The sequence below is a fragment of the Capra hircus genome, chromosome 25 (assembly GCF_001704415.2).
Source record: "Capra hircus breed San Clemente chromosome 25, ASM170441v1, whole genome shotgun sequence".
Taxonomy (NCBI): Eukaryota; Metazoa; Chordata; class Mammalia; order Artiodactyla; family Bovidae; genus Capra; species Capra hircus.
The window spans coordinates 19375237-19388369 of record NC_030832.1 but is presented as its reverse complement, the minus strand read 5'-3'; the positions used below and the strand labels follow the sequence as shown (position 1 = coordinate 19388369).

Genomic DNA, 13133 nt, shown 5'->3' with positions numbered 1-13133 from the left:
GAACTGAGAAATAGCGACAGACATCATGCTCTTGTGCTCCAAAACCACTGCTGATGGTGACTGCAGCCATGACATTAATAGATGTTCCTTGGAAGAAAAGCTATGACAAACCTAGACAGCATATTAAAAAGAAGAGACATTACTTAGCTGACAAAGGTCCATCTAGTCAAAGCTATGGTTTTTCCAGTAATCATGTATGGATGTGAGAGTTGGACTATAAAGAAAGTTGAGTGCCTAAGAATTGATGGTTTTGAACTGTGGTGTGGAGAAGACTCTTGAGAGTCCCTTGGACTGCAAGGGGATCCAACCAGTTAATCCTACAGGAAATCAGCCCTGAATATTCATTGGAAGGACTGATGTTGAAGCTGAAACTCCAATACTTTGGCCACCTGATGCAAAGAACTGACTCATTAGAAGAGACCTTGATGCTGGGAAAGATTGAAGGCAGGAGGAGAAGGGGATGACAGAGGATGAGATGGATGGTATCACTGATTCAATGGACATGAGTTTGACCAAGCTCTGGGAGTTGGTGATGGACAGGGAAGCCTGGTGACCTGTAGTCCATGGGGTCACACAGTTGGACTGAGCAACTGAACTGAACTGAATCCTCCACTCACCAGGATCTAAGAAACTATCACATATGAACTTAATAGGGAACATAGTTTACAGACACTTTTACATTTCTTTATTCTCCAAATTAATCCATTATGTACTACTTGACTGAAGAAGGGCTACATTACTCACAGTGTTTTAATGTACAGGGTTTCAGTATCTTATTCATACTGTTCATCTGCATATGTGGAAGGCCTTTAAAGTATATCAAGAAATGGCTAGTATTTCAGTATAGATGGTATGCAAATGATTCTGTACATGCCCTTGCTCATAAGGACTATGGTTTTCACAACAATAGCAGCATTAGAACTCACCATAAGAAAAAAGTACCATGGTTGAGGCATGCCATACTGCCCTGGAAAGACAGCTTCTATGTACCAGGTCACAAGGCCATACAAGAAAGCGTCAATTACAAGCATTCCCATCATATAGCCAAAGGTGAGCTCATCCTCAAGGGTGGCTGGTGTCCAAATGTTATTCCAGTTAACACCAGTTTCTGAAATAAAAGGAGATATATACCATAAATGACAGATCTGTGATTGAAAGAGCAAAAAACAAAACAAAACAAAACAAAAAACGGTTGATAATCTAAATTTTACCAAGGTGAATTATCTATATGGTGATGCCCTTAGTAATTAGTTCATCCAAGAAAATGATGGAATATATAATAACATTGATTTCTTTCCTCCTCCCTTGAAAATCTACGAAAATAATAGGAATGATTGAGATAAAGTCAATGACTAAAACAAAAATAAAGAGTAACAAAAAGCCAAGAAAGAAAAAAGACCTATTAGAAACTATCCCTCTACTTTTCTGCTAATGTTATGTTCCCGCTGAAATAACCATTAGTATATACACATTTGGAAAAACATTTAAATAACTAGAGAAAGATGATTACCAAGTAGAAGAGAAGATGTTTTTCTGACAGTACTGATGGAAAGGGAAAAACATGTCAGCAAAAGATGACAAGTAGCGCAACTGAAAAAGAATCAGGGCTTGCGGTGAACTCCCCATGCAAATAAGAAAGATATTAAACACAGTGGCCCATGAAACCCATCCTGCCTTCAACTTTAGCCCTTCTCCTATAGCTCAGCACAGTGAGAAGAATGTTCATCAACACTGTGTCTTTGAGAAAGCTATATAAGCAGAGGTACTAGCCTGAGAAAAAAGGATTTGGTCAATTAAAGGTGATTATCAAAATGAAAGCCATCTGAGAGGCAATGAACAGTAGATTAGAAAATGTAGGAAAAAAAAGAATGCACAATACAAACTTCAGGAAGTCTATCATAACTTGAGAAATTCTGCTACTGAAAATAAAATAGGAGTTCCTGAAAAACAAAAGTAATACAAAAAAAGAAAGAGCAAATGATTAATAAAATGACTTCATAAAAATAACTCAGAAAACTAAAACTGTTTTAGTTTTAATTCTGTTGCAGATTAAGCCAATGAAAATTAATTAATTAAACCTAGTAAATTTTCTAATGCTTCATGTATAAAGTAAGAATGATGTAAGTATCCACAAAGAAATCTTATATATATTCCTATGATTGGCTATTCATTTGGATTAGACTGTTGTTCACAGATGAGAAAACTATCTTCAATCCTCATTAATCAATAAATTCAATGAAATTCCCACTAAAGATTAACAAGATTTTTCATAGAATTTGGCAAAGTTATCCTAAAGTTCAAGAGGTAAGCAATGACTGAAGAGCAATAAGGTATGAAGACAAGACCAACAGATATTAAGATTTATTATAAAGCCATAATGAGTAAAACCACCGTGGTATTGACACAAAAAGAGACTAAAAAAGAATAGAAACTATTAATATCACTAGAACCAGATCCATGCATGTATTGAAATGCGATGTGAAATAGGTGAAATGAAAAAGCAACAGAGAACAATAGACATTCCAATAAATTGTTGTAAAAGCTTGATTTTCATGTGAAAAATAAATAAAATTAGATATAGCAACTTTACGCTTACTGAAAATCCAGGTGTAAAAATTAAAAAATATAAAATTTAAAAGAAAATATACGATTATCTTTATGACTCTGGGTTTTGAAGGATTTCTGGAAGATGACACAAGTGTACAAATTAAAGGAAAAGACTGACAAACCTGATTACATTATAGTATTTTTTTTGGAAAAAAGATACCACGAACACAAGTTAAATGAATCACAGTCTAAGGTTAGTTATTTACATTGTGGATAACTGTAGCCATGAAATTAAAAGATGCTTGCTCCTTGGGAGATAAGCTATGACAAACCTAGGCAGCATATTAAAAAGCAGTGACATCACTTTGCGGACAAAGCTCTGTATAGTCAAAGCCATGGTTTTTCCAGCAGTCATGTATGGATGTGAGAGCATACAAAGATGGCTGAGCACTGAAGAATTGATGTTTTTGAACTGTGGTGCTGGAGAAGACTCTGGAGAGTCCCATGGATAGCAAGGAGATGAAACCAGTCAATCTTAAAGGAAATCAACCTTGAATATTCATAGGAAGGACTGATGCTGAAGCTGCAATACTTTGGCCACCTGATATGAAGAACAGACTCATTGGAAAAGACCCTTATGCTGGGAAAGATTGAGGGCAGGAGGAGAAGGGGGTGACAGACGACGAGATGGTTGGATGGCATAGCCGACTGAATGGACATGAGTTTGAGCAAACTCTGGGAGATCATGAAGGACAAAGAAATCTGGTGTGCTGCAAAGAGTCAGACATGACTGAGTGGCTGAACAACAACTTACAACATTTAGACAATTCAAATACTTTTATGTAGCAAGAAAGCCTTCCTGTTCTCCCTTAAAATTGATAGATTTATATGCTATTTTTTACTTAGCATAAAAGATAAAATAATTTCATGGTGTAAAGGATATAGAATTTTGAATTACTCCCCAATTTACAGTCCATTTCTCCTTATCCTCTAATGTTCTGGCATTTTGTGTCCTGGGGAGCAGCAATGCAAATGTCCATTTGAAAAGGCTGTCCCTTCTAAAAATGAAGACAAGTAGTAAAGGCAGCCCCTCACTTCACATAAGAAAAGAAGGAAAATAAGGTACAGAGGACAGGTACATGGATCCTTGGTTTTCCTATTTCAGGGAATCCCTGGTGACATATTCAGGTGGGATTATGTAGAATATCCAACATTGCATGATTGGTGGCATTGTTATTGGCAGAGTAAGGCAGCTAGATAAATGAACCTGAAGTGATGTTACTGGCCCCTCATACCTTAAAAGTCACATTCAGAGCCTGTATAACTTTCCAAGTATTTATAAAGGCCAAAGAGTCTGAGAGAGAGCCAGAGGAAGGCAGAGAACTGAATGAGGACTTTTAAGGCTAGATCTACTAGCCAGAACCATGTTTCTAACAGATGCGAGCCAAACATAAAGAGTCACACTTCAGTTTGCAAGAGTCCATAAAGCAGCTAGGAACTCTACTATAGATATAAAAGACCCAGATGATACCACATGTATCTGAGGCCACCATGTCCCTCCATCATAAGAGATCTCATAAATTTCCATCCCCTTCCATACTATTTTGAAGAATATGAGAAGGAAAAAGATGTCTGAAAAACTGACTCATTCAGAAGAACCTGAGTAAATCACTAAATTAAACTTACATTTACTTTCTTCAGCACAGTAGTGCTGAGTTTGGAGGAAAAACAGTTACAGGAAATAAAGACCCTATATTTGCCTTTTACATGAGAGTAGTATAATGTATTATTGGAACAGATGTAGAAAAACCCATGTATTACTGGTGGGAGAATAAATTGATTTACTCTTTTTGAAGATTATCATAATAGTAATTAAATTAAGCTATGAATACCATATTGGATATTATATTTAGGAATTTATTTATTTATATATTAGTATTCACACCATATGAGAAAATATATGAATACTATTGAGGGAAGTAGCATAAAGTTGGAAAATTCTTAAGCATATACTGATAAAGAATGGTTAATTAATTATAACACCTCTTTGCAATGAAATACTAAATAGCTTTGTAAAAGAAAAGGGTCTATCTCTATGTGGGAAGAAGTCTAACATATACTTTTAGGTAAATAAAGAAAGTTATAGAATAGAAGGTTAATTCACACAATTGCCTTCATAATAAAAACACAAATCTGGAAATAAATAATTTTTATAGTATGTTCTTACCGCTTTACTCACAGTCCCACCCACACTGCCTCTTTCTACATTTCTAGGAATCAAACAGAAAAGGCAAAATTTCCAAGGCAAATGCTTACGTTTTGTTTCGAACTTGACAAGGAGTTTAATCCCCAGTGCCAAAGCAATATTTGGGCTGAGACAGGCAGCTACCTTCATGCTGAGGTTTATCTGTCCATAGTATTGAGAAATGGAATTAAATGGAAAGAAACTGGCAAAATATATGAAGCTTCCAGCAGAAGCAGCCAAACGGGCTGCAAATAAGAAGGAAATTATAAGGTCAATTTAAAGCAATAAACAAAATAATGAATTATAAATAAATTATAAATAAGTTCATAAGAATACACTAAATGTTTTCATAAGAAAAAAAAAAGAATACACTAAAGGATAAGAACGTAAACTCTATGAGGGAAGAGAGTTTATCTTTTTCACCCTCATATCATCGATGTCTGAAACACAGTATGTGTTCAGTTCAGTTCAGTTCAGATCAGTTCAGTTCAGTTGCGCAGTCATGTCGGACTCTTTGCGACCCCATGAATTGCAGCAGGCCAGGCCTTCCTGTCCATTACAAACTCCCGGAGTTCACTCAAACTCACGTCCATTGAATCGGTGATGCCATCCAGCCATCTCGTCCTCTGTCGTCCTCTTCTCCTCCTGCCCCCAATCCCTCCCAGCATCAGTCTTTTCCAATGAGTCAACTCTTTACATGAGGTGGCCAAAGTACTGGAGTTTCAGCTTTAGTATCAGTCCTTCCAATGAACACCCAGGACTGATCTCCTTTAGAATGGACTGGTTGGATCTCCTTGCAGTCCAAGGGACTCTCAAGAGTCTTCTTCAACACCACAGTTCAAAAGCATCAATTCTTTGGCACTCAGCTTTCTTCACAGTCCAACTCTCACATCCATACATGACTACTGGAAAAACCATAGCCTTGACTAGACAGGCCTTTGTTGGCAAAGTAATGTCTCTGCTTTTGAATATGCTATCTAGGTTGGTCATAACGTTCCTTCCAAGGAGTAAGCGTCTTAATTTCATGGCTGCAATCACCATCTGCAGTGATTTTGGAGCCCCCCAAAATAAAGTCTGACACTGTTTCCACTGTTTCCCCATCTGTTTCCCATGAAGTGATGGGACCAGATGCCATGATCTTCATTTTCTGAATGTTGAGCTTTAAGCCAACTTTTTCACTCTCCTCTTTCACTTTCATCAAGAGGCTTTTGAGTTCCATAAATATTTATTAAATGAATGAATTAATGTATAGGATGACAATGTATAGGATATTTACCACATACAATAAAAATGTGCAGCCATTTAAACAAAGAATCACTCTTACATTTGTTCCTTTCTCCTTTCTAAAACTTATTTATTCATTATTACTTGGTTTGGAGAATTATAAATGTACACCACTAGTATTAACATAAATTTAATATCTTAGTGTTTCTAGAGTTTGAAATTATGGGTAGAATAATAAGCCATGGATGAAGTTTTTAACACATACTTTCAATCTAAATTATGACAATCAAAAGAGAATAGTTAAATAAATAGTTAATTATTGAGAGTTGGATATGATTAGGTCCATAAATACAGGATCCTGTAAGCTAGGAAAAGAATTTTTGTCAAGATTATCATTGAGACAGGAGATCAAGATGGTGGAGTAAGAGGATGTGGTGCTCACTTCTCTTCATGAATACATAAAAAATATACATACACATGTAGAATAATTCTCACTGAAAACTAACTGCAAACAGGTAGAAAGATTACTGTAAAACCAAAGTTCTAAGAAAGATACTCATAGAATATGATAGGATGGGAAGAAAAACAATCAGGTTGTGGAACCTGTGTCCTTGGGAAGGGAATCAGAGATTGCATGGGTGGACATTTGCCATGGGAACTGAGCAGGTTGAGCCACAGACTGGGTGTCCCAGCTCGAGTGTCCTATATGGAGGAGACAAGCCCCTTGGCTGGTTGGAGAACCATGGAGACAGAAAAGAAGGTTGGAGATGCCTGGACTCCACTTGTGAGGAATGTTCAAGTGCTTGCTTGCCCCAGGCAAGCCTGAGAAAGATCTTTTCTAGCAGCTGCAAGGTTTCCTGAGACCACCTCCCTACACTCCCCAGCCCAAGCCAAGCAAAAGCACTAGCACTGCTCACGCCACACTACAGTATGGCACTGGAGCTAGGGTGGTCAGGATTAAAGACTCAAACTTGGGATGCAGAGACAACCCAGTCCCAGGGATGAGCCCAGGTGGGTGGTGGCCATTTTTGGCACCTTCCCAAGTGATGTCCTAGAAGCAACCCAGACTTTTGATGCCAGCAAGGCTACTGGGCTTCCCACAATTGCCTGTGTGCCCTTGTCCAAGCTGAAAAAACTCTTTGGCCCCACTCACCGCACACATGGTGTGGCACGAGATCTAGGACAGTCACGACTGGGGAAGAGATGTGATTATCAGCTGCATCTGAGCAGAGTGGCAGATGCCCACACAGGCAAAACACTGGACTCCTTTTATGTGCATATGCCCACTTGCTTCAGCACACCCCTCCTTTGAGGCAAAAGTCCTGGTAAGTACCCTGTAAAGTGAAAAGGTTACAATTATATTGTCATCCTTCTTATTTATCTGATAAACAACATCAGATATGCAGATGACGCCACCCTTATGGCAGGAAGAGCCTCTTGGTGAAGGTGGAAGGTGGGAGAGGAGAGTAAAAAAGGACTGATGCTGAAGCCGAAGCTCCAATACTTTGGCCACCTGATCTGAAGAGCTGACTAATTGTAAAAGACCCTGATGCTGGGAAAGACTGAAGGCAGGAGGAGAACGAGATGACAGAGGACAAGATGCTTGGACAGCATCACCAACTCAATGGACATGAGTTTGAGCAAACTTCAGGAGATGTTTAAGGACAGGGAAACCTAGCATGCTGCAGTCTATGGGGTCGCAAAGAATTCAGACATGACTGAATGACTGAATAACAAAGCACCTATTTATGGTAAAAACTCTCTAGAAAGCAGCATAAAGGGAACCTAAAACATTGTAATGACCATTTATGACAAACCTCTGGCAAACATCCTACACAATGGTGAGAAGCTGAGAATATTTTTTTACAAGATCATGAACATGACAAGGATGTCCATTCTCACCAATTTTATTCAACATAATTTTGCTATAGCAATCAGAGAAGAAAAAGAAATAAAGGGAATAAAAATTGGAAAAGAAGAAGTAAAACTTTCATTGTTTGAAGATAACATGATACTATAAATAGAAGATCCTAAAGATGCTACCAGAAAACCACTAGGGCTCATCAATGAATTTGGTAAAGTTGCGGATAACAAAATTAACAGAGAAATCTATTGCATTTCTACACACTAACAACAGAAGATCAGAAAGAGAAATTCAAGAAGCAATTTCATTTACCACTGTATCAAAAAGAGTAACATACCTAGGAATAAGCCTACCTAAGGAAACAAAATACCTGTATTCTGAAAACTACAAGACGCTGATGAAAGCAACCAAAGAAGACACAAACAGATGAAAGACATGCCATGGTCATGGATTGGAAGAATCAACATAGTCAAACAAGGAAATCTAAAGACTGAATGCAATCCCTATCAAATTGCCAATGGCATTTTTCACAGAATTGGAACAAAAAATCCAAAACTTTGTATGGAGAAACAAAAGCCTCCATGTAATGAAAGCAATCTCGAGAGAGAAAACAGAGCTGGAAGAATCAGGCTCCCTGACTTCATATTATATTACAAAGCTATAGTCATCAAAACAGTATGGTACTGCCACAAAAAACAGAAATATAGACCAATGGAAAAGGAATCAGCTATGAAAATATTAGTCACTCAGTCATGTCTGACTCTTTGCAAACCCATGGATTAATTGTAGCCCACCAGGCTCCTTTGTCCATGGAATTCTCCCGGCAGGAATACTGAAGTTTGCCATTTCCTTCTCCAGGGGCATCTTCCCAACCCAGAGAGCAAACCCAAGTCTCTTGCGTCTCCTGCATTGCAGGCAGATTATTTACCATCTGAGCCACCAGGGAAGCCTGTTAACCAGCTATTCCTCAACACCAAAAAAAGTTAAAAATAAATAAAAATCCAGGGTATTTGAGGTATAACTAGGTTGCTTCCATGTCTTGGTTATTTTAAATAATGCTGTAATGGGGTACAGACATCTCTTTGAGAAGTAATTTCAATTCCTTTGATGTATACCTAGAAGTGGGATTGCTGTATCTTATGGTAACTCTATTTGTAATATTTTGAGAAACCTCAAAACTATTCTACAGAATGGCTAAAACAATGTATATTCCACCAACTGTATATAAAGTTTCTTTATTCTCCACATCCTCACCCACAGTTGCTATATTTTGTAATCTTGGTAATAGTCAACCTAACAGTTGTGATAATTGAATCTGAATTCCAGATTACCACATCATGAAATTTAAATTTAAATGTCAAGTTTTGAAAAAATTGACAAGGAATACAGAGAAACAAGTGAGGAGAAAATAAATCAACAGCAGTTATCCCTGAGAAAGACCAGATGGTGGACGTTCTAGATCAACAGATTTAGACAAATGTTCTAAGATGCTCATACAGCTAAAGAAAGATGAGGATAAACTCAAGAAAATGATGTATGAACAAAACAAAATATCAATAAAGAAGTGAAAAACATAGAAAGGAATAAAGAAATTCTGAGGCTGAATAATACAATAAAAGCAATGAATATTCAGTAGAGTTTTTCAAAATTGAATTTTCACAGTGAACTTTCTCAGTGAACTTTCAGTTTAGTTCAGTTCAGTCGCTCAGTCATGTCCGACTCTTTGTGACCCCATGAATCATAGCACGCCAGGCCTCCCTGTCCATCACAACTGCTGGAGTTTACGCAAACTCATGTCCATTGAGTCAGTGATGCCATCCAGCCATCTCATCCTCTGTCGTCCCCTTCTCTTCCTGCTCCCAATCCCTCCCAGCATCAGGGTCTTTTCCAATGAGTCAACTCTTCGCATGAGGTGGCCAAAGTATTGGAGTTTCAGCTTTAGCATCAGTCCTTCCAATGAACACCCATGACGGATCTCCTTTAGGATGGAGTGGCTGGATCTCCTTCCAGTCCAAGGGACTCTCAAGAGTCTTCTCCAACACTACAGTTCAAAAGCATCAATTCTTCAGCACTCAGCTTTCTTCACAGTCCAACCCTCTCATCCATACATGACCACTGGAAAAACCATAGCCTGGACTAGAAGGACCTTTGTTGGCAAAGTAATGTTTCTGTTTTTTAATATGCTATCTAGGTTGGTCATAACTTTCCTTCCAAGGAGTAAGCATCTTTTAATTTCACGACTGCAATCACCATCTGCTGTGATTTTGGAGCCCCCCCCAAATTAAGTCAGCCACTGTTTCCACTGTTTCCCCATCTATTTCCCATGAAGTGATGGGACCAGCAAACTAAATAGCATGACATTTAGAAGACTGACAATGAACACATTATAATCAAATTGTTAAAATCTAAAGACAAAGAGTTTGGAAAGGAGCAAAAGAGGATCACATGCAAAGATCCTCATATGATTATTGGAAGAATTTCTAAACATAAAGTTTGAAGGTCAGGAGGCTGTGGGTGAATATATTCAGATTTCTCAAGGAAAAAAAATCAGTAAAAATCAAGAATTATCAATGCTTCAAACTGTTCTTTTAAGATGAAGGAGAGATGAGTAACAAATAAATAAAAATTACCTGTCCTGGAGTCTTTCAGGTTGAAAGAAATATAGTTAAGACTATATGAACAAGAAAAGATCTCCAGTAAAAGTAAATTCATGTACAATTCTTAAAGCTAGTATTACTGTATCAACTATACCTCAACTTAAAAAGAGGAATCAGGAGAATCTGAGTCAGAGAAGATTATGTGATGATCAAAGTAGAGGTTGGAATGATGCAATTGCCAAAAGAGTTCATAAGCCAAGAAATGTTGACTGTTTTCAAAAATGGGAAAAAGGCAAGAAAATGTATTTTTTACTATAGGCTCCAAAGGAATGCAGTAGTGCTTCTTTTAGCCAAGTGCACACAGGACAGTCTTCAGGATAGAGCATATGTTAGGCCACAAATCAAATCACCAAACTTTTGAGTTAAGATAAATATCATATAAACAATTTTCTTCAACTACAAGAGGACTAGAATACTGAAAAGAAAACTGAAAAATTTACAATTTTGTGGAAGTTAAACAGTATACTCCTGAACAACAAATGGATCAAAAAAGAAATAGCAAGAGAAATTAAAAGGTATATAGAGATGAATGAAAATGAAAACATAACATTAAATGAATTAAAAGCAGTACTATGGGGCAAAATTATAGCTATAACTGCTTACTTTGAAAAACAGGTAGGCTCTCCTATCAATAAATTAACTTCAAAACTTAAGAAACTTGACAAAAACAAAATTGGAAACTATCAATAAAAAATATAAAACTAGAATAAAGAAGGATATGTTAATAATAAGAGATGTTATGGGGAGGGAGGTGGGAGGGGGGTTCATGTTTGGGAACGCATGTAAGAATTAAAGATTTTAAAATTAAAAAAAAAATAAAAAATAAAACATTTTAAATCTTAAAAAAAAAGATTATGGCAGAAATAAATAAAATAGAGAATTGAAAAATAGTAGGGAAAATAAACACTTACATGTGGAACTTAGAAAAATGGGACTGATGAAGTTACTTACAAAGCAGAAGTGACTTAAAGTTAGAATATGAAGCTATGGCTACCAGGGGAGAAGGTTAGGGTGAGGGATAAATCAGGAACTTGGGATGAGCACACACTATATACACAAGATAGATAACCAACAAGGATGTATCATATAGCACAGGGAACTCTATTCAATATTCTGTGATAACCTGAGAAAAGAATCTTAAAGAGAGTGGGTATACATATATTAATATGCATAACAGAATTACTTTGCTGTACACCTGAAACACAATATTGCAAATAAACTATACACTAATGAAATTAAAATATTAAAAAAACATAAGACAAAGAAAAAGTACTAAGATTTTCAATCCATAAGCACAGGATATCTTTCCCTTTATTTGTATTTGCTTTAATTTCTGGTTAATGTTTCAAGTGAACAAGTCTTTCACCTCCTTGGTTTATTTTATTCTTTTTGATTCTATTGTAAAAGGGAAGATTTCCTTCTTTTTTGAGTAGTTCATTGTTAATATATAAAAATATAATTGATTTTTGTATCAGTTACTTTAGTGAATTTTTTATTTTTTATTTTATTTATTTTTTCATTCTTCCATTTTTTTATTTTTTATTTTTATTTCTTTATTTTTTAAATTTTATTTTTTTACTTTACAATACTGTATTGGTTTTGCCATACATTGACATGAATTTATTTTAAAAAATTTATTTAAATTGGAGGATAATTATTTACAATATTGTGATGGTTTTTGCCTTACATTAATATGAATCAGCCATAGGCATACATTTGTCCCCTCCATTCTGTACCCACCTCCCTCCTTAATCCATCCTTTCAGGTTGTCACAGAGCACTAGCTTTGGGTGCCCTCTGTCATACATCAAACTCCCAATGACTATCTATTTTACATATGGTAATGAATATGTTTTAATGCTATTCTCTCAAATCATCCCACCTACTCCTTCTCCCACTGAATCCAAAAGTTTGTTCTTTATGCCTGTGTCTCCTTTGCTGCCCTGCACATAGGGTCCTTAGTACATCTTTTTGGATTCCACAGATATGTGTTAACATATGGTATTTGTCTTTTTCTGACTTACTTGCCTCTATATAACAGGCTCTAGGTTCATCCACCTCGTTAGAACTGCCTTAAATGTGTTCCTTTTTATAGTTGAGTAATATTCCATTGTCTATATATACCACAACTTCTTTATTCATTCATCTGCTGATGGACATTTAGGTTGCTTCCATGTCCTAGCTGTTGTAAATAGTGCTGCAATGAACACTGAGGTTTTGTTGTTGTTCACGCACTCATTTGTGTCCAACTCTCTGTGACCCCACAGGCTTCCCTGTCCTTCACTATCTCCTAGAGTTTGCTCAAACTCATTTCCATTGAGTCGATGATGCCATCCAACAATCTCATCCTCTATTGCCCACTTCTCCTGCCCTCAATCTTTCCCAGCATCAGGGTCTTTTCCAATGAGTCAGCTCTTTAGAACAGGTGACCAAAGTATTGGAGGTTTGATCTCCTTGAGGTCCAAGGGACTCTCAAGATTCTCCTCCAACACTACAGTTCAAAAGCATCAGTTCTTCAGCACTCAGCTTTCTTTATACTCCAACTCTCACATCCACACATGACTACTGAAAAAATCATAGCTTTGACTAGATGGACC

General features: G+C 36.8%; 1 protein-coding gene across 1 annotated transcript in view; it reads right to left on the bottom strand.

Annotated features, from left to right (window-relative positions):
* LOC102180820 (ATP-binding cassette sub-family A member 3-like) overlaps positions 1–13133 on the bottom strand; it is a 260388-nt gene that overhangs the window by 194729 nt on the left and 52526 nt on the right. Inside the window, exons 8-9 of the mRNA XM_018039866.1 lie at positions 4864–5037; positions 927–1108 (exon numbers count right to left, since the gene is read on the bottom strand). Of these exons, the coding sequence (XP_017895355.1) occupies positions 927–1108; positions 4864–5037 (356 nt within the window). The remainder of the gene's footprint in view (positions 1–926; positions 1109–4863; positions 5038–13133) is intronic.